Source organism: Eubalaena glacialis, chromosome 1 (genome assembly GCF_028564815.1).
Source record: "Eubalaena glacialis isolate mEubGla1 chromosome 1, mEubGla1.1.hap2.+ XY, whole genome shotgun sequence".
In the NCBI taxonomy this organism is placed as follows: domain Eukaryota; kingdom Metazoa; phylum Chordata; class Mammalia; order Artiodactyla; family Balaenidae; genus Eubalaena; species Eubalaena glacialis.
In genome coordinates this window covers 64,153,516-64,174,901 of record NC_083716.1, presented here as the reverse complement: position 1 = coordinate 64,174,901, position 21,386 = coordinate 64,153,516, and the positions used below count along the sequence as shown (strand labels likewise).

The 21,386-nt window shown below is 48.9% G+C and overlaps 1 protein-coding gene across 1 annotated transcript in view; it reads left to right on the top strand.

Annotated features, from left to right (window-relative positions):
* Nucleotides 1-21,386, top strand: part of ADAMTS14 (ADAM metallopeptidase with thrombospondin type 1 motif 14) — a gene marked incomplete at its 5' end in the record, with an annotated part of 112,270 nt that overhangs the window by 61,333 nt on the left and 29,551 nt on the right. The window contains 3 exons of the mRNA XM_061190284.1: nucleotides 18,173-18,256; nucleotides 18,962-19,109; nucleotides 21,106-21,211. Of these exons, the coding sequence (XP_061046267.1) occupies nucleotides 18,173-18,256; nucleotides 18,962-19,109; nucleotides 21,106-21,211 (338 nt within the window). The remainder of the gene's footprint in view (nucleotides 1-18,172; nucleotides 18,257-18,961; nucleotides 19,110-21,105; nucleotides 21,212-21,386) is intronic.

The following is a 21,386-nucleotide window of genomic DNA, read 5'->3' as shown; positions in this document are numbered from 1 at the left end:
AGAGACTGTCTTTTCTCCATTGTATATTCTTACCTCCTTTGTCATAGATTAATTGACCTTAGGTGTGTGTGTTTATTTCTGGGTTTTCTATCCTGTTCCATCAATCTATATTTCTGTTTTTGCGCCAGTACCATACTGTTTTGATGACTGTAGCTTTGTAGTATAGTCTGAAGTCAGGGAGCCAGATTCCTCCAGCTCCCTTTTTCTTTCTCAGGATTGCTTTGGCCAAGGGAAACATTTGAAACATAAGGGGCAATTTTCAGCATTTAGTGAGTGCCTGGTGTGTACCTAGTATGACAGACAGACTCCTGTTCTAGGGAACCTTTGAGGGCAGTGCTGAAGGAGGTGGTCGGTATTCCTGTGGACTCGGGGAGAGAGGAGAGCTTTCTGGAGGAGGTTGGTGCTGAGCTAACCTTGGCAGGGAGGGGTGGCAAGGTGAAGAGCATACAGGCCAAGCATGGTGGCAGCCGGGCAGCACAGCCCTGGTGTGCAAGGGAGGTGACAGAGGCCTGCAGAGAACTCTCAGTAGTATAGCTGTGGCAGGATGGTCCATCAGGCAGTAGCGTGGGCTCTTGAGTGGAGAGAATGCATGAAGAACATTGCCTGATGGTGGCACCCAGGTGGATTGAGGGCAGGAGAGGATGGATGCCAGAGGCCAGCTGAGGCTGTGATGGGACAGCAGAAAGACCCAGGATGCGGGGACTCCGAGCTATCCTGAATATCTCAAATATCAGTGTCATTCCAGTACCTACCGCATGTCAGGCACAGAGCTGAGGACTTTACAGGCAGGCTCCTTGAATCCTCACTGCTGCCTTATGCAGGCAACGTTCTGTGGCTCTGAGAAGCTAAGTGGCTTGCTCAGAATCTACACAGCTAACAAGTGGCAGAGCTGGGATTCGAACTCATACCTGTCTGATTCCAAAGTTTGCACTTTCCTTCCACTACTGCTGTGGCAGAACTTGAGGAGGGAGAAGGAAGGTCACCGGACTTCCGGATCGGGAGGTGGGGAGAATGTTGCCCCTTTGCAGAAGGAGCCTCTTCCTGAGATGGGTCTCCCTAGCAGAGTCAGGATCCTGAAGCTTCACCCTGGGGCACGTTTCCTGCTCTTGGCTCCTGGTTGTGGCCAGGCCTGCTGGTGCCGGCAGGAGCCCTCTCCTTGCCTGCGGTGACGCACCGAATCTTCTCTGGGATGAAGAATCCCTTTGATGTGAGGATATGGGGATCCTCCTCAGGCCTGGAGCCAGGGCAGAGGGAGGTGAGAAGAGCAAAGAGGCCCTTTCATTGGTCCTCACCAAGCCAGCCTGCAGCCAGACCCCTCTTGGCATCCCACCTGTCTGGGTGGTAGACCCTTTGCCCACCCTGCTCCTTACCTGCCCCACTCGGCTGACACTGCGAAGGTGTTGAGCACCTCTTAGATGGCCTGCTAGGAAAAGCTTGGCTCCCCTTCTAGATCCAGGAGGTTTGGCTGTCAGACCTGGACCTTGGTGGCCTCAGCCTGGGAGCGTGGCTTTCTGTTGTCACTAAACGTGTTAGATATTCATCATAACGGCTGGTTTGGAACACCATGAAAACTGCTTTCCTGCTGACAGAGTGTTGCTTTGCCAGACTTCTTCCTTTCGGGGATATGTGAGCAGTTCAGCCTCCCTGCTCACTGGAAGGATGCAAATCCCCCTCCTCCCTCTCCTTTTGGTCCTTTCTCTTTTTTTGTCTCTCCCCTGGAAACTTTCCACTGCTTTCATGACACTCAGAGGCCACCCCCCAAAAAGGAAAAGCAAAAATTCATTTACTTTAAGGTAGTGTTTCTTAACTGGGGGCAATTTTGCTCCCCAGGGGACACTTGGGAAGGTTTGGAGATATATCTTGGTTGTCACAGCTGGAGGGGCTGGGGTGCTTCTGGTATCTAATGGGAGGGGCTCAGGGATGCTGCCAAACACCTTCCAGGGCACAGGACGCCCCCATGAGAGAGAATCGTCAGTGTCAAAGCGTCCCTCGTGACCACGTGTGACCCCCGCCCTAAGGTATAAGCTCCTGCGTTCCCTGGCAGTCCAGTGGTTAGGACTCAGTGCTTTCACTGCCAAGGGCCCGGGTTCAATCCCTGGTCGGGGCACTAAGATCCCGTAAGCCACGTGGCACGGGCCAAACAAAAAAAAAGGTATAAGCTCCTGTCGCCCCACGCAGGCGAGCCCACCGGGAAGAGAACAGGCCCGGTGCTGGGATTCCCGGCAGGCATTCCTGGCAGGAGAGCCGTGATAACAAGCAGCACCCTTCGGGGGTGAAGACAGCCTGACGGCTCACCAAGGGCTCTCGTATCCGGCTTCTCCCTCGCAGGTGTGGAGGTCAGACTCCTGACTGCTTCTAGGGTGATCTCATGGGCCACTCCTCAGCCGCCACAGTGGGAGGTATAAGTTTTAAACCAACTAGATGTTGCTCTTGGTTAAGCACAGGCCGTGTACCAGGCCCTGTTCCAAACGCTTGACCTCTGCCTCGCCTGCTGTCCCCAGGCCTCCACAGGCTCAGAGGAGGGTCGGCGCTGGGCGAGATCACGCGCAGAGCGCGGGTCTTTCCAGGCCTCCTCACTGCCTCTCTTCACACACAAGCAGGCTGACCTGGGCTGTAACTGCTCCTGCATTTTGGAAATAGGTCACGGGGGATAAATGCTGACTATTGTGGACTCATGAAAGGAACTCTGTTGGGCTGGGAGGCCTGGCCCTGAGCACTCTGGAACCAGGCTGCACGAACAGCCCTGGTGTGAGGTGGGCTGAGTGGCCAGGCCCAGGAGGACGGCACGGGCCAGCCTGCAGGCTCTGGGAGCCCCGGGGACAGCCGCACCTGAAGAGGTGTGCTGGTTAGAGGCCGCTTAAAGTGCCGGCCTGCAGCCCACACCAGCCCGTGACTGAAGTCGCGGGGAGGGGATGGAGTAGCTGAGCCTGTGGCAGCTGAGAAAGGAACCGGGAGATTCAGCACCCTCCTCGCACCACCCAGAGAGCAGCCTCATATTCAAGATCTCACTGGTGACCTCAAAGGCAGGGCCTGCCAACGTGGCGTATAAGTCAGCATGGCTCCCTGGTGAGGCCTCAGTGTCCCAGCCCAGGGGACAGCAGGGCCCAGCTCTGGCTCCTGTGTGGGTCAGCACCCAAGGGCCTGGGGAGAGCAGGGACCCCAGGCTGTAGGCAGCAGTATATTGCTGACATACATCCGCACGTGTGCATGCAGGCACGTGTATAGTACATGTGTTTACACACGTGCATCTACATATGCCCACATCTATCCATGTGACATGGATACATGCACATGTGCACACACAGATGAGTTCAGACATGTGTGAACACATATTTACCACATTTCATGAAATCTAAGACCCCATCAATTGTCAGATGCTCCGTTATTTCATGGACTCGAGAAAGAGAAAAAATGCTACCAATTAAATTCTGATATGTTTTCTTATCACTTAGCATTTGTATTTGTACTTACTGGAAGAGCTCTTTAGCCTTGTTTAGGCTTAGATTTTGATCATATATTACTCTTGTATGTACACAGATGTGACAAAGTGGGGAACTAAGGTATTCCCATAACTTCCTCACATTCAGAGTATTACTTGTCCAAATCACTTTCAGCATAGAGTCATCAAAATCTGTGCTTTTCCACACAGTATTGTCCCCTGTGCCATCAGGAGCCTGGGTGATGATGCAGGAAACGCTCCTCTCTTCCTCTGGGATGTCATCCAATCCACGGACACCCATTCTGCAAGCTTCCATGCGGTGCCTTCTTGATCCTTCCTGAAGGTGGCAGTGGAGGTTTTTAGACACCCATGATTCACATTCCTTCCTCAGATAGTTCCTAAACGGTTCACTGCCTGAAATGTTGAGGGATTGCGGTATCCTGTGAAGCCACCAGGAATAACGAGAGGGTCTTGCTTGCACAGGCAGCGGCAACACACCTGAACTGCCACCTGGCCTCCTGCAATCATAAACAAGGGGAAGGAAGAGCGTCCTGGCCTCATGCGATGCAGGGTGCATTGGAGCGCCTGGTCTGCAGAGTCGCCGTGTGCCGTGTTGCTAGAAGGGTCAGGGATTGGGGACAGTAGGACTGGCCCCAGAGCCCAGTATTGAGAAAGGGTCGGAGAAGTCATTGTAGCCATTCCCCGACCTTCAAGCAATGCTGCCCGCATTCTGTTCAGGTTCAGAGACACTGAGTGACCAGGGAAGGCACGTGAGTGGAGGCTGCGCTTGAACGCCAGCTGTGGTTGCTGTCTCTAGACGAGCGCTTCCATCACTTTGGGCCAGCTTTTCTGGCCGTGAAAACAGAGATAACATACCATGCTCCTTGGAGCTCCTTAGAGGAGTGGCTGACTGTAGAGCTGGGGCAGGGAATGCCCAAGATGAGTGTCTTGTAATGTCAGAAAGTAAGGAAGTGCCCCCCCAAGACCCCCAAGCCAAAAACGCTGGGAGTGTGTTAAAAGGACAGGAGCCAACTGAAAGAGCTAAAGCTGGGACAATTTGAGCAATAAAATAAATAATGAGGTATTGGATTGTAACCCAGAGTATAAAATAAATATCCACGAGTCCATACTGATAAATGAATGATTGAATACATAAATAAATGGGGAAGAAGAAACAAATCTCTGCAGAAGAATTTCAAATAAATGACGTAGGTCCTTTGCCCTCGAGGAGGTGGATTTTAACTCCCCACTCCTGAAGTGGGGGGCTGTGCATAGTGACATCCTTCTAAAGCGCAGAGCATAGAAGCCAGGGCCGGGTGGCGGGGGGAGGTGGTAACTTTACAGTGGAGGAAACTGGCAGGCAGCCTCTCTTGCAGGTGATCAAGGTCAACATCACCAGTGATGTGATGTTGGTAGCACGCACTCCTTTTGTTTTTTGGTTTTTTTGGCCACGCCGCATGGCATGCGGAATCTTAGTTTCCTGACCAGGGGTCGAACCCGCACCCCCTGCAGTGGAAGCGCGGAGTCTTAACCACTGGACCACCAGGGAAGTCCCATAGCACGCACTCTTGACATGATGTGATGAAGGCGCTCACCTCTGTGTTCTTCCTCCCTAAACCCATAACCTCAGTCTAACCATGAGGAAAACAACAGACATACCCAAATTGAAGGACGGCCTGCAAAATACTTAACCAGTATTCCTCGAAACTGTTTAGGTCATCAAAACCCAGGAAAGTCTGAGGGCCATCAGAGAGGATAAACAGCCTGGAGCAGTCGAAGGAGATAGGATAACTAAATATAATGTGCTGACCCAGATGCGATCCCGTAGCCAAAAAATGGGACAATACCCCTACATTAGGGAAATCTGAAAAAATATGGACTTTAGTAAGTACTAATGTGTCCGTATTGGTTCATGCATTGTGACAAATGTACCATGGTAATAGCAGATATTAATAACAGGGACCTCTGTACTATCCTTGCTGCTTTTCTGAAAATCTAAAGCTAAAATTGAAAGTATATTGATTAAAAAGGAAAGAAGGGCAATGACTTCCTTGCGAGCAGGTTGCTGGGAGGATTCTGGGAGGTGATGCTGGGAGGTGTGGGCTGTGCCAGCCCTTAGGTGGCAGTGAGTACCCTCTCCTGTTTGAGTGAGGGGCGGGCTTAAGACCCCAGGGTCTGGCTTTCTCCGCACTGCCCCTCTCTGTGGAGCCCTGCTGAACCCGGCTGCCAAGCAGTAGGTGGACATTCTGCTCCGTAACCCCTCAGAAGCAACATTCCCTAGGGAGTGAGGGAACTTGGGGTTGGTGGGGGACCATTCTCTGCTGGAAGCAAGAAGGAGAAGCCCATCTTGGCTTGGTCCGGAAGGGAAGGCTGCCAGCTGCCCTTGCATGGGCTCCCCGGGGCCTAGCTCTCCCCCCGCCAGCCGTGGGCTGAAGCCTGGGCATTGCTGCTGCAGGTGCCCAGATTCTGACCCTCCTTTGGGCAGGAGAACAGATTCAGAGCTCCCACCCCAGTAGACCTCCCTTCCCTTCTTCCTGCTCCCTGGGCTTGACCACAAGGCCCCCGGGAGGCCTGGCCACACAGGGTTACAGGAGAAGAGGGAAAGGGTTCTTATAACAATCCCTAACTGGCCGAGTTGCTGTTCTCTGGACATGGAATCCCACTCCCCTCATCTTCTCTTCCAGGCCAGAGAAAGCCCACCGCAGCCAGCCTGCCACAGAAGCTGGTTCTGGAGAGCAGCTGTGTGTAGTGGCTAAGACTCACAGAGATCTGAGTTCAAATCCCAGCCCTCCCACTTTCCAGCTGGGTAGCCTTGGGCAAGTTACTTAACCTCTCTGAGCCTTGGATTTCTCACACATGAAACAGGAATAGGTCATCCCTCCATAAGGTTGCGTGAGGTTGCATCAAAGCCCTAAGCACAGTGCCTGGTACACTGTAGGTGTTCAGTGACTAGCAGTCACCCTCCAACCCTAGTGCTCTCTAGCCATCCTCTCGCTTCTGCTGTTTCGTCTCCCCTTGGCCAGAGGGAGTCCTGACCTGTGCTTGTTTTTCTGATACACAGCCAAGAGCCATCCCAGGCCAATATGTTATGTGGAACTCTAACCTGGGTCGGGGGGTCTTGGTCTTGAACTTGGCTGAGGTTGGGGGAGCAGGGAGACCAGACACAGTGTTCTTTTCTGCCCCATGGGTGTGTCTTGCAGCAATCGTGCTTTTGCCCACAACCATGGGAAGTGATTCTTGATCTCCCCTGAGCTGGCGAGCTGGCCTCACCTCTGGCATTTGGGTGACAGCCGTGGGGGGCAGAGGCTGACAGAGCCAGGCCTTGAGTGCACAGCCAGGCTGGAGCCTGTCAGGGAGCAGCTCTGTGTTTATTCCAGAGGGCTGGGGTCCTGGGTCTCTCAGGCAGCCTCATCTCCTTGCTGGGGCACCAGTTCAGGGCTGTGGGTGGAACCCATGTGCCCACGGCCTCTGTAGTTCTGCTGGACACGGCAGCCCTGTCCAGCCCCCTCCTTGGCCTGTGCAGAGTGTCAGGGTAGCTCCAGCTGAATCAAAGCCACTGAGGTCCCCACTCAAGGGCTAATAGGGGTGTGTACAGATGAGCCAGGGCCCCAGAGACAGACCAGACCCCTAGAGTGGCAGGGCCAACCCTACTTTTGGGGGGGCAGAATATGGGAGAAAATTTACTTCATTTTCATTATCCTTATTTAATATAAGAAGAGACCAGACTATCTCATTGTGGAACCCTGCTCCTATCACAGCCTCAAAACTATTCATCCATTCTCGTATTTAGGCTGCCTTCCATCTTCCTTACCTGCAGATCCTTTAGTGGGTCCGTGTGCCTGTCGCAGTTTTCTTTCACTCGATAATGTCTTTATTTCATTATGGTTCTTAAAAGATGGTTTGCTGGGTCCAGGATTCTAGGTTGATGGTTTCTTTGTCATGGTGCTTTGATGGTGTTACTTCAGGGTCTCCCTTGTTACTGTTGAAAACCTTCTCCCAACGCAATGGTCCTTCCTTGGTGAGTGATCTGTCTTCTGTCTTGCTGCCTGTAAGACGTTCTCTTTGACTGATGTGAGCTTAGAGAGGAGTCCCTGGGAGTCAGTGGTGACCATCTGTCTCCAGGAATGGAGCCGATGCGCTCAATGAAACTTCAAGAGGGAGACTTGAGGCCAGTGGGGGAGGTGGGCAGGAAGGCCGAATGGGGCTCATGGCACAGAGAGCTTTCTAATGGCTGAGAGTGCCCTGTTGCTGGAGGTGTGCGGGCATGGGCTGGGAAGAAACTCCCCGTCTCATGGGGATTGGCCTCAGTTACCTTGATTGCCAGTGACCTTGGGGCTCTCTTGGTGGCTCCACATGGTTCCCGCGTTCCTCTCCTGCATCAAGCCTCTGCCCATCTCCAAAGGGTCAATGACCTTCTCAGTCAGGGATCATTCTGGCTCCTCCAGTAAGACCTGCCTGAACCTCCTTCCCACAAGCACCCTCTGCCTCTCCCCTGACCCCTGGGGTGGGGCACGAGGGGTCTGCGCCACAGAGATTGATACACCAGTGACCGGAAGCCTTTGGTGTCCAGATTATTTCAGAGTGCTGAGTGGTCTCTCCAGATGGTATGTCCCTTTCTTCTTGCTCAGTATTTGCGTTTAGGCCAGTTACCTGGGAGTGGGAGTTGGTGTCAGGAGGCCCCACTCAACCCCCTACCTGTATTGGACACTCAGGCTCTGATTCTTCCTCCTGCTCAGAGAGCAGCAGCCCCCTTTCCAGTTCTGTGAGGACCTCCCAGTGTCCCGGCCTGGAGATGCAGTGTGGAGCAGGGGTCACTGCAGCCCTTGAAGAGTGGGTTTGGCCTGCAGAGTGTGGGACAGAAATGAGTAATGTGGCAGGATTCTGGCAGCAATCGGCCTGGTCCACTTTGGAGAGAGAAGAGGGCAGGAAGGCCATGGCCTGGGTACTCTAGATGGCCAGAGGCCCTGCAGACGCCCCGCCCATGTACCCAGTGACCACTCCCTTCCCCTGCCCTGGGGTCACTGGTGGGTTTACACATGTATACAAGGTGCAGATGTGGCTGTGTGGAGCATGCATTGCTTGTGACCCCATCCTTGGTCTGCACTGTTACAGGGCACCATCAGGGAGGTCTGAGACACTGGCCACACCCTTATGTAGAAGGAAGGCCATGTACTGGTGTTGGAGGGGCTGAGATGTTGGGCTTATTTGAGTCATCCTACTGCAGATCGAGTGTCGTTTCAGTGGGTCAGCAAAGAGTACTCAGGTTGGAATTCTGTGAGGGAGAAAGTGTGTGCGTGTTCTCCTAGGATGAGTCGGGGCAGGCGGGCGGAGAAGGACATCATCTATTTATGCATTTGGCCACTTTGCTCCCATGATGTCTTTGCTCCTGCAGGAGAGGGGAGGAGGGTGGAGGGAGGTGCCCCCACTCATCGGACTTTCCACTGTTATGTGTGATGCGGTTTGTGGGGCCTGCTGTCCCCCAGCAGGCACTGGTCTCTGGTCTTGGTTGGGGTCAGACATGGGTGCCAGGCAGGCCCTTGGGGGAAGCCTGGTGCTGGCTGCTCTGGAGTCTGCACGCTTATGGGTTGGGGCAGCTGCCAGGTGTGGGAGAGTAGGCTGGGGCTCTGTTCTTGTGTCCCAGGAGGGGTGCGTCAGCACAGGAGCAGACCTCTGGTCCCCCTGCTGGCCTTCCCCTCCCCATGGGACTCTCATATGTAGGGTTGGCCACACTGTCCCTCTCCATCGGGTAGACAGCAGTCCCTTTGTGGGTTTTAGGCTGGTTCCTTTGCTCATGAGCTGAAGGGCTTGGAGAGGTGAAATGGTGAGAACAGGGTCATGCATGAATCTCCATCCCCGCTCCCGGGAAGCCATGTGGGCAGGAGTCAGAGGCTGGTTCCACTTCTGCCTCCATCACTGACCGTGCCCCTGGGCCTCTCTGCCTGTGGGGCTCACTCATAATCCCCAGATGTTGACTTGGCATGAGCATCCACGTGCCAGCCCCACGACAGCCATTATGATCCCCAGTCTACAGAAACAGAGATTCTAAGGAGTTACCTGTTGTGCCCCAAGCCACCCAGCTCCTAAGAGGCAATGCTGGGGTTTGAACCCAGGACTCTGGCTCCTGGCAGCTACACTGCTGTGTACTGACACTGACTTGCTGACCACGTCATTTCTTCTCCTGGACAAGTCACTTCTCCTAGGGGAGTAGTTATGTAAGTGATGGCCCATCACGTGTAGACCTTAGAGGTGATGCTTTTAAATCCACAGAATGATGTTTCAGGAAATAAGAAAAATACAAACAGTATATTCAGTATGATTCCAATTTTGTAAAATCACACACACACACACACACACACAGGCACACGACAGGAAGCCGTGTTAACCATGGTTATTATATATCTGGCTAATATATAATAGGAGACAACATTTTTTTCTTTTTTCTTTTCATAACTTGGGAGCTTTTTTTTTTTAATTGAAGTATAGTTGATTTACAATGTTGTGTTAATTTCTGCTGTTCAGCAAAGTGATTCAGTTATACATAAATACATTCATTTTTAATATTCTTTCCCATTATGGTTTATCATAGGATACTCAGTATAGTTCTCTGTGCTATGCAGTAGGACCTTGTTGTTTATCCATTCCATATATAATAGCTTACATCTGCCAACACCAACGTCCCAGTTAATCTCTCCCCCAACCCCCTCCCCCTTGGCAACTACAAGTCTGTTCTCTGTATCTGTGAGTCTGTTTCTGTTTTGTAGATAGGTTCATTTGTGTCGTATTTTAGATTCCATATATAAGTGATATCATATGGTATTTGTCTTTCTCTTTCTGACGTACCTCACTTAGTATGGTAATCTCTAGTTGCATTCATGTTGCTGCAAATGGCATTATTTTGTTCTTTTTTATAGCTGAGTAGTATTCCATTGTATATATGTACCACATCTTCTTTATCCATTCATGTGTCGATGGACATTTAGTTGTTTCCACATCTTGGCTATTGTGAATAGTGCCTCTGTGAACATAGGGGTGCATGTATCTTTTTGGATTAGAGTTTTGTCTGGATATATGCCAAGGAGTGAGATTGCTGGATCATATGTAATTCTATTTTTAGTTTTCTGAGGAACCTCCATACTGTTTTCCACAGTGGCTGCACCAACTTACATTCCCACCAACAGTGTAGGGGGGTTCCCTTTTCTCCACACCCTCTCCAGCATTTACTGTTTCTAGACTTTTTAATGACGGCCATTCTGACTGGTGTGAAGTGGTACCTCATTGTAGTTTTGAATTGCATTTCTCTAATAATTAGCTATGTTGAGCATGTTTTCATGTGCCTATTGGCTATTTGTATTTCTTCTTTGGAGAAATATCTATTTAGGTCTTCTGCCCATATTTCTATTGGGTTGTTTGTTTTTTTTGTTGTTGAGTTGTATGAGCTGTTTGTATATTTTAGAAATTAAGCCCTGTCGGTCATATTGTTTGCAAATATTTTCTCCCATTCTGTAGGTTGTCTTTTCATTTTTTTATGGTTTCCTTTGCTGTGCAAAAGCTTTAAGTATGACTAGGTCCCATTTGTTTATTTTTGTTTTTATTTGTATTGCCTGGGGAGACTGACCTAAGAAAAACATTGCTATGATTTATGTTAGAGAATGTTTTGCCTAGGATCTCTTCTAGGGGTTTTATGGCGTCATGTCTTATGTTTAAATCTTTGAGCCATTTTGAGTTTATTTTTGTGTATGGTGTGAGGGTGTGTTCTAACTTCATTGATTTACATGCAGCTATCCAGCTTTCCCAACTCCACTTGCTGAAGAGACTCTTTTTCCCATTGTATATTCTTGCCTCCTTTGTTGAAGATTAATTGACCATAGGTGTGTGGGTTTATTTCTGGGTTCTCTGTTCTGTTCCACTGATCCATATGTCTGTTTTTGTGCCAATACCAGGCTGTTTTGATTACTGTAGCTTTGTAGTATTGTCTGGAGTCTGGGAGGGTTATGCCTTCTGCTTTGTTCTTTTTCTTCAGGATTGCTTTGGCAATTTTGGGTCTTTTATGGTTCCATATAAGTTTTAGGATTATTTGTTCTAGTTCTGTGAAAAATGTCATGTGTAATTTGATAGGGATTGCATTAAAAATCTGTAGATTGCTTTGGGTAGTATGGCCATTTTAACAATATTAATTCTTCCTATACAAGAGCATGGATGTCTTTCCGTTTCTTTGAATCATCTTCAGTTTCCTTTATTAATGATTTATAGTTGTCAGCATATAAGTCTTTCACCTCCTTGGTCAGGTTTATTCCTAAGTATTTTATTTTGGGGGTTGTGATTTTGAAAGGTATTGTTTTTTTACATTCCTTTTCTGATATTTCATTGTTAGTGTAAAGAAATGGAACCAATTTCTGTATGTTAATCTTGTATCCTGCTACCTTGCTGACTTCATTTATCAGTTCTAGTAGTTTCTGTGTGGAGTCTTTAAGGTTGTCTCTATATAGAATCACGTCATCTGCCTATAATGACAATTTTACCTCTTCCCTTCCAATTTGGATACCTTTTATTTCTTTTTCTTGTCTGATTGCTGTGGCTAGGATTTCCAATACTATGTTGAACAGAAGAGGTGAGAGTGGGCATCCTTGTCTTGTTCCAGATTTTAGTGGGAAGGCTATCAGCTTGTCACCATTGAGTATTATATTGGCTCTGGGTTTGTCATAAATAGCTTTTATTATGTTGAGATATGTTCCCTCTGTAGCCACTTTGGTAAGAATTTTTATCATAAATCTATGTTGAATTTTGTCAAATGCTTTTTCTGCATCTATTGAGATGATCATGTGGTTTTTGTCTTTTTCTTTTGTTTATGTGACGTATCACATTGACTGATTTACATATGTTGAACCATCCTTGTGAACTTGGGATGAATCACACTTGGTCGTGGTGTGTGATTATTTTTATGTGTTGTTGGATTCGGTTTGCTAATATTTTGTTGAGACTTTTTGCATCTATATTCACCAACGATATTGGCCTCTAATTTTCTTTTTTGGTGGTGTCTTTGTCTGGTTTTGGTATCAGGGTGATGGTGGCTTCATAGAATGTCTTTGGGAGTGTTCCCTCCTCTTCAGTTTTTTGGAAGAGTTTGAGAAGGATCAGTATAAATTCTTTTTTGTATGTTTGGTAGAGTTCGCCTATGAAGCCATCTAGTCCTGGACTTTTATTTGTAGGGAATTTTTAAATTACAGATTCTATTTCAGCTCTAGTGATTGGTCTGTTCAAATTATCTGTTTCTTCTTGATTCAGTTTTGGTGGGCTGTATGTTTCTAGATCCTTGTCCGTTTCTTCTAGGTTGTCAAATTTGTTGTCATATAAATTTTTGTAGTTTTTTATTTATTTGGGTGCTCCTACATTAGGTGCATTAACGTTGACAAGTGTAAAATCCTCTTCTTGTATTGATCCTTTTATCAAAAAACCCTTAGGGTTTTTTGTATTTCTGTGGTATTCATTGTTATGTCTCCTTTTTCATTTCTTATTTTATTTATTTGGGTTCTCTCTCTTTTCTTCTTGGTGAACCTGGCCAGAGGTTTGTCAGTCTCCTTTACCCTTTAAAAGAACCAGCTCTTGGCTTTATTGATTTTTTCTATTTTTTTTAAAAAAAATTTATTTATTTATTTATTTATTTATTTGGTTGTGCTGGGTCTTAGTTGTGGCAGGTGGGCTCCTTAGTTGTGGCTTGCAGGCTCCTTAGTTGCGGCTCGTGGGCTCCTTAGTTGCGGCATGCATGTGGGATCTAGTTTCCTGACCAGGGATCGAACCTGGGCCCCCTGCATTGGGAGCGCGGAGTCTTAACCACTGCGCCACCAGGGAAGTCCCTCTATTGTTTTTTAAATCTATTTTATTTATTTCCCCTCTGATCTTTATTATTTCCTTCCTTCTGCTGACTTTAGGTTTTGTTTGTTCTTCTCTTTCTAATTCTTTTTTTTTTTTCATAAATTTATTTATTTTTGGCTGAGTTGGGTCTTTGTTGCTGCGTGTGGACTTTCTCTAGTTGCGGTGAGCGGGGGCTACTCTTTGTTGCAGTGCGCAGTCTTCTCATTACAGTGGCTTCTCTTGCTGTGGAGCACGGGCTCTAGGTGTGCGGGCTTAGTAGTTGTGGCTCGCGGGCTCTAGAGCACAGGCTCAGTAGTTGTGGTGCTCGGGCTTATTTGCTCCATGGCATGTGGGATCTTCCCAGACCAGGGCTCGAACCCGTGTCCCCTGCATTGGCAGGCGGATTCTTAACTACTGCGCCACCAGGGAAACCCTTGTTCTAATTCTTTTAAGTGGTAAGTTAGGTTGTTTATTTGAGATTTTTCTTGTTTTTTGAGGAAGGTCTGTATCGCTATGAACTTCCCTCTAAGAACTGCTTTTGCAGCATCCCACAGATTTTGTATGGTTGTGTTTTCATTGTCATTTGTCTCAAGGTGTTTTTTAATTTCCTCTTTGATTTCATCGTTGACCCATTGGTTTTTTAGTAGCATGTTGTTTAGTTTCCATGTAATTGTTTTTTTCTCATTTCTTTTTTTGTGGTTGATTTCTAGTTTCATGCTGTGTGGTCAGAAAAGATGCTTGAGATAATTTCTATATTCTTAAATTTGTTGAGGCTTGTTTTATGCCCTAGTATATGGTCAATCCTAGAGAATGTTCCATGTGCACTTGAAAAGAATGTGTATTCTGGTTACTTTGGATAAAATGTCCTGAAAATATCAATTAAGTCTTAACTGTTCTGTTGTATCATTTAGGATCTCTGTTGCCTTATTGATTGTCTAGAAGATCTGTCCATTGATGTGAGTGTGGTGTTAAAGTCTCCTACTATTATTGTATTCTTGTCAGTTTCCCCCTTTATGTCTATTAGTATTTGTTTTATTTATTTGGGTGCTCCTACATTAGGTGCATTAATGTTGACAAGTGTAAAATCCTCTTCTTATATTGATCCTTTTATCATTATATAGTGTCGTTCTTTACCTTTCTTTATGGCCTGTGTTTTAAAGTCTATTTTGTCTGATATGAGTACTGTGACCCCCCACTTTCTTTTCATTTCTGTTTGCATGAAATATCTTTTTCCATCCTCTCACTTTCAATCTATGTGTGTCCTTTGCCCTAAAGTGGGTCTTTTGTAGGTAACATATTGTAGGCTCTTTTTTTTTTTTTTTTTTTTAATCCAATCTGCCACTCTGTGTCTTTCGATTGGAGCATTTAGTCCATTGACATTTAAGGTACTTATTAATAGATATGTATTTATTGCCATTTTAACCTTGTTTTCCTGTTGATTTTATATTTCTTCTCTGTCCCTTTCTTTTTCTTTTTGTTTTTCCTTTTGTTGTTTGATGATTTTCTTTTGTGTTATGCTTATGTTCTCTTCTTTTTGGTTTTTGTGAATCTCTTGTATGTTTTTGATTTGTGGTTACCCTATTTTTCAAGTATGTTAACCCCATGCTGTTTCTACTTGCCTTAGACTGGTAATCACATAGACTCAAACACATTCTAGGAAATGAAAAAAAAAATCTACATTTTCTTACTCTCCTCCCCTACTCTTTATGATTTTGATGTCCTTTTACATCTTTGTGTTCATCCTTTTGCTGTTCATTGTGGTTATCATCACTTTCACAGAAATTTTTTGATTTTTTTTTTAATCTGTGGACTGGCTTATTTAGGTGATTTGCTTTCCAATTGTGATTTTCTGTTTCCTATATATTCTTACTTCTTTTCTATTTAGAGATGACCTTTCAATATTTCCTTCAGGATAGGTTTTATATTTCTGTATTCTTTTAGTTTTTGTTTGTCTGAGAAATACTTTATCTCTCCTTCTATTCTAAATGATAATCTTGCTGGTTAGAGTATCCTAGGTTGCAGATTTTTCCCTTTCAGGACTTTGAATATATCATGCCACTCTTTTCTGGCCTGCAATGTTTCTGTAGAGAAATCAGCTGATACCCTTATGGGGGTTCCCTTGTAATTAACTCTTTGTTTTTCTCGTGCTGCCTTTAGAACCCTCTCTTTAACTTTTGTCATTTTTATTATAATATGTCTTGGTGTACGTGTGTTTGGGTTTATCTTGTTTGGGACCCTCTGTGCTTCCTGTACCTGGATATCTGTTTCCTTCTTTAAGTTTGGGAAGTTTTCAGCCATAATTTCTTCAAATATATTTTCGATCCCGTTTTGTCTTTCTTCCCCTTCTGGAATCCCTATTATGCATAGATTGGCACACTTTATAATATCCCATAGGATATTATATTATCCCATAGGATATTATTGCATATCCCATATGCGTAGATTGGCACACTTTATATTATCCCTTTATATTATCCCATAGGCACACTTTATATCATCCCATTGGCATACTTTATATTATCCCATAGGTAGATTGGCACACTTTATATTATCCCATAATATATTATCCCATATAATATATTATCTTATATTGCTTTCATTGTTTTTTCATTTGACTTTCTGTCTGCTATCCTGATTGGGTGATTTCCATTGTTCTATCTTCCAGGGCACTTATTCATTCTTCTGCATAATTTATTCTGCTATTCATTGCTTTTAGTTGCCTTTTCGTCTTGGCAATTGAGTTTTCTAATTTTTCTTGGTTCCCCTTTATAGTTTCTAGTTCCTTTTTACAGTACTCTGCATTTCTGTAGATAGCCTTTCTTAATTCCTTCAGTATTTTCATTATCTCCTGTTTGAAATCGGTGTCTATTAGAGTGAAGAGGTCTGTTTCATTGTTTGTTCTTTCAGGGGAATTCCCTTGGTGTTTCAACAGGGAGTGGTTCCTCTGCTTCTTCATTTTACTTATATTTCTCTTAATTCTGTGAGTTTAGGAGAAACAATTATCTACTGTGGTCTTGGAGGGCTATTTATATGTGGGAGTGTCCCTGTGTAGCTTGTGTGGGTTTAATATTTTTGGTGCGAGGGCTGTTTTTAGTATGGCTGCATGTCGCCTCTTTCCTCAGCGTGTGCTGGCCGTTATCCCCTTGTTATAGGGTGTGCCGATGCAGCGGCTGATGCCTGGTCGTGGGGTTCTTGGCAGCGGTGGCAGCTCACGCGCACCCTTGGAGCACGCCGTGGGAGCAGAGGCAGCTCGCGACCGCTCCTGGAGCCCGTGTAGGCAGTGCCCTGCTGCCTGAGAGCTCACACAGGGAAAAAGGCTGGAATAGCAGGTCCTGCCCCTGCCCGCACACACCGCCCACGCAGTGGCACTTGGCCTCTAAGGCGGCCCAGGCTTCCTCTGTGTACACCCCCAGTTGTGGTCGCACCAGACTCCAGCCCCTCAGGGTGTTTCCACGCAGCCCACCGCAGTCCTCTCCCCGGTCTGATCTCTGAAGCCCAAGCTTCCACACCCAGCCCGCGTCCACACTGGTGGCCACGTGTCTCAGGCTGGGGAGTGCAGAGCGATGGCACTGACCATCTGTGCAGGTTTCTCTGCATTCTAGCTGCTGCAGACCCGTTGCTGAGTTCTCCTCCGAGGCTCTGAAGCCCCACTCTGTCCCTGCTGATCTCCCCACCAGTGAGGGGACTCCCCGGGGTGCAGGAACATTTCCTCTTTGACAGCTCCCTCCCAGGGGCACAGGTCCTGTTCTGATTCCTTTTTCACTTTCCTTTTTTTTTTTTCCTTTTTTCTTTTGTCCTACCCAGTTGCATGGAGATTTTCTTGCCCTTTCAGAGCTCTGAGCTCTTCTGCCGGCGTTCAGTGGATATTCTATGAGAATCATTCCACATGTAGATGTATTTTTGATGTATTTGTGGGAGGAGGTGAGCTTCACGTCTTACTATTCCGCCATCTTGATCACCTCTGACTTTTTTCTTTTACTTTTTTGGGGGTATTTTTCAGAGTTTTTAGAGTGAAATATTTTATATCCAGGAATAAAAGTTATTTAAAACAAAAAAAGATGGACTTGTCCAGTGGGACCACTCAGGAGATAGGCGTCTTCAAGAGCGGGTGAACTGCCTGTCCTTGGGGCTGGGCAGGCAGAGGCGGTGTCCATCTGTTATGGACACAGTTCCGGGACTTCCTGAACAGGGGAGTGGCTGGGGGCTGTGTTCTTCGATGAACTGTGCCATGACTGCCCCAAAGGTCCCTAAGCCTGTGGGAAAAGGGAATAATCCAATGCACTGCTCCTCTCCTCGAACTTGACCTTGCCTGAGAGTCACTGGGGATCCTGTTCTAACTCAGACTCTGACTCAGGAGGCGGGCCCAAGACTCTGCATTTTTAATGAGCTGCAGGTGATGGTGGTGCTGCTGGTCCAAGGCCCTAGAGCCGCTTTCCTCCTGGATTTGCCCTGGAGCAGTGCCCAGGCACTGCAGAGCAGACGGATGGTTCCAGAGGCAATTGGAAAGGTACACAGGGCTGTGAGGATGAGTGACCTGAGCCGGGTGACATTTCTGGAAGGACTCTTCAGAGATATAAAAAGACAAGATTCCATCCGAGTTGTTGGGTTTGAGACCAGGTCCCCTCATGCTTTGGCTTCGTGGAAAGAGCTCAGTGTTGGAATTTGGTGGCCAGGATTTGAAAACCAGTTGTGCAGCTTGTTAGCTGTCCTTGGGCAGGTCATCTCCCCTTCCTCTGCCTCAGTTTCTTCATCTGAGGATAGGATGCCTACCAGAGAAGGCCGTGGTAAGGATGAAGTCGGATAAGGTGTCAGATACCTGGCATGCAGTGGGCCTTTAATGAACTCTTGCTTCCCCTAACACTACACGCTCTTCTCTTCTTGAAGGTGGATGAGATTTACCACGATGAGTCCCTGGGGGTCCACATAAACATCGCCCTTGTCCGCTTGATCATGGTTGGCTACCGACAGGTAAACCCCCGTGTCAACAGGCAGTGTTTGGAGGGAGAAGGGGTGGGGGGCCAGAGCATCAGACCAGCTAAGGTATCGGGGAGGGATAACAGCATCTAGGAAACATTTTGTTTCCAAAACTAGAACCCCAAAACCATTAGAATTGAGGTTTCAGTGGCAGAGGCATCTGGGGTTGGTAAGCGGGGACTTATGAATTCCCTCCAATCAGGTAAATGGACAGTCCTCAACCCCTACAGCTGGAGGTCCTGCTCCATGAATCAGTGGGGAAAGTGGGGCTTAGAGGGGGGGCAGTGACCGAGACAAGTCCTGCTAGGGTTGTGGCCGGGGGTTCTGGGCTCTGTTGCTTGTTTTCCCCCATACAGGAGTAAAAACAGAACTCTCCTCCAGGGGCTGTTGTGGAGATTAATGACAATGAATGCATAGAGGAGATGCTCAGCACAGCACCTGCCTGTGGGTTACTTGAGGAATTAGCAATAATGTGAGTTCTCAGCAGACAGGTGCCCCAGCACAGGGCTTGGCACAGGAACGTTCCCTAAAACGGAACGGGGCTGTGTGCCGGTGGCAGCCGGAGCCGGGACAACGGTGACCTTGGGGTAGGCCCTGCCGTCCTGTGGGCCTCGGTGTCCCCTGCTGCTGGGAGCACAGCGCTGGGTGCCTGCTGCAGTCCGTGGGCTCTGACCAGCACTCTGCTCTCTGGCCCCCCAGTCCCTGAGCCTGATTGAGCGCGGGAACCCTTCTCGCAGCCTGGAGCAGGTGTGTCGCTGGGCGCACTCTCAGCAGCGCCAGGACCCCGGCCACGCGGAGCACCATGACCACGTCGTCTTCCTCACCCGGCAGGACTTTGGGCCCTCAGGTACGCAAGGTACTGTATTTGCCGTGGCCAGGTGTGTGCAGCTGCAGGGCGGAGGCCAAGGCTGTCTCTGGGGCCAGGTCTTCTGGCAACAAAAAGATCCTCGGGACTTTGGAGACAGGACCTGGCCGGACAGGTAGGCGAGCTTTGGAATGGTTTCTCGGGGGCCAGGGAAAGTGAAGGGGCCCCGCTCTGGTCCCTGCTGCCTTGGTTGAGCCTGCAGGTCGCTGTGAGTCCGGCCCTAGGCCCTGTGATCCCCATCCCGGAGCCTGGCTGCTCGAAGGCCTCAGTGATCTTCGAGATGCTTCTGCCCACATTGTATCCTTCTGTCCTCACTGCAGGCCGTGGGGCACCTAGGGCGGGGCTGGTGTGGACTTCAGAAAGGAATGCCCTGCTCTACCTGCAGATCCATGCCTCTCCAGCCTAGTGATCCAAACTCATTCATCTCCTGAGATTCTCCCAACTGTGGAATGGGAGAAATAGTAGTATTTGCCTTCCTCCATTCCCGGGCTGCTAAAAGGGCTGAGGGATGCATCCAATGTCTGTGACAGAGGATGGCTGAAAGCGCTCTGCAGACACAGGAAGCTTTGATCACCCCCAGGTTTCTGTATGGGGAAACCGAGGCACAGAGTGGCAACGAGGCTTGCCTAGGCCTCACAGCAGAGAGGAGACAAAGCTGAAACTCAGACTGGATCTCCAGGCTCCAAGTTGAGGGCTTTGTAGTGTTTTCCGGTTTGATGCTAGAAGGGGGTCAGCCTCTACCAAAAGTGCTGCTTGTCTGAATCCCTGAATCCCCAAAGGCAGGCTTGTACGCACACAAACAGATTTACACATGTACACGCATACAGACACACACGTGTACAGACACATGCATACTCATGCACAGACACACATGTACAGACACACAGACACATGTACACACAGACACACATACACGTGTGTACTTGCATGCCCTGTAGGGCACATCCAGACCTCCAGGACAATCGGGACCCAAGAAGCCTTCTCACCACAGCTTCTCGTTACACCCCCAAAACCATCTCAAATAAGAGAGGATTTCAGCAATTCCAAAGACAGGGAATAGCTATCTGGTCATGGTTGGCTGAAAGCCCGAGGCAGGGAGCGCTTTCTACCATCTCCCCCTCCTCAGATGTCTTCCCCAGCCCAGGCTGCCCTCCCAGCTGATTACGGGCCCTGGGGAGGCGGGGAAGCAGCCCCCGTAGATCATGGGTCTCGCACACAAAGCTGCTCACTCAGTGCCACGTGCCGGCCCCCTGCGCTGCCCGCGGCTCCTGAGGCCTGCGCAGCTGTGTCTGCACCTTGCCCGTGCCCTCCCCTCCACCTGCCCGCCCCCCACCTCCCCAGAGTCTCTCAGCTGTCCTCCAGGCCCAGCTCTAGGCCCCCATAAGTCATTCCCCGGTCCCGCTCAACCCCTTCGGTCAGAGCCATTCCCTTCCAGCCACCCCGCACACCCTGCTGTGCTCCTTGAACTCCGGCCCTGCGGGCCCACACCTAGGCTGACCTCGTGACCCCTAGTCTCCCTGCTAAGCCATCTGCCCCTCCAGTGTGTGGGTGTGCTGGGGGGGGCTGCGGGCTCGCGCCTGATTCCTGTTTTCCCCATAGTCTCTAACACGGTGCCACCTGCTACCCCGTGTAGACACATTTGGAGCTTGTTTGTTGACTCACCAGCGGACTGACTGGCTGGCGGGATGCAGCTCGGAAGTCGGCTATATGCAGGCTCGGGGCCGACAGGCACAGAGAGTTGCAGGCCAGGAGGGAGGGCGGCAAGCCTTAGGATGTGGGGGCAGCTTGGCCCAGGAGCTGTACTGCGGGTGTATACACACGGAGGGGCGCGTTGGAAGGATCCTTCTTCCTCCAGGGACCCTCCGGTGGTGACCAGGTCCGGACGTCCCTGCGGTGGCTGGCTCGGCACAGACCTCGTCGAGTCCTACCTCACCTGCACGTGACCTCTCTCTCTGCCCTCTCTCCCTCTCCCTGGCAGGGTACGCACCTGTTACTGGCATGTGCCACCCCCTGAGAAGCTGTGCCCTTAACCACGAAGATGGCTTCTCCTCGGCCTTCGTGGTGGCCCACGAGACCGGCCACGTGTAAGTGGCACCGAGGGGCGAGCTGTGCCTTGAGCTCTGAGGAGGTCTGCGGGTGTGGGAGGCTTTGCCCCAGTTTGGACTCCCTTCCCAGTGTCCAGGGAGATGCCAGAGGAGCTGCCCCGACGGGGAGGGAGCCCTGGGGCCCAGACAGCAATTCTGGGCCTGCCTTGGGCCC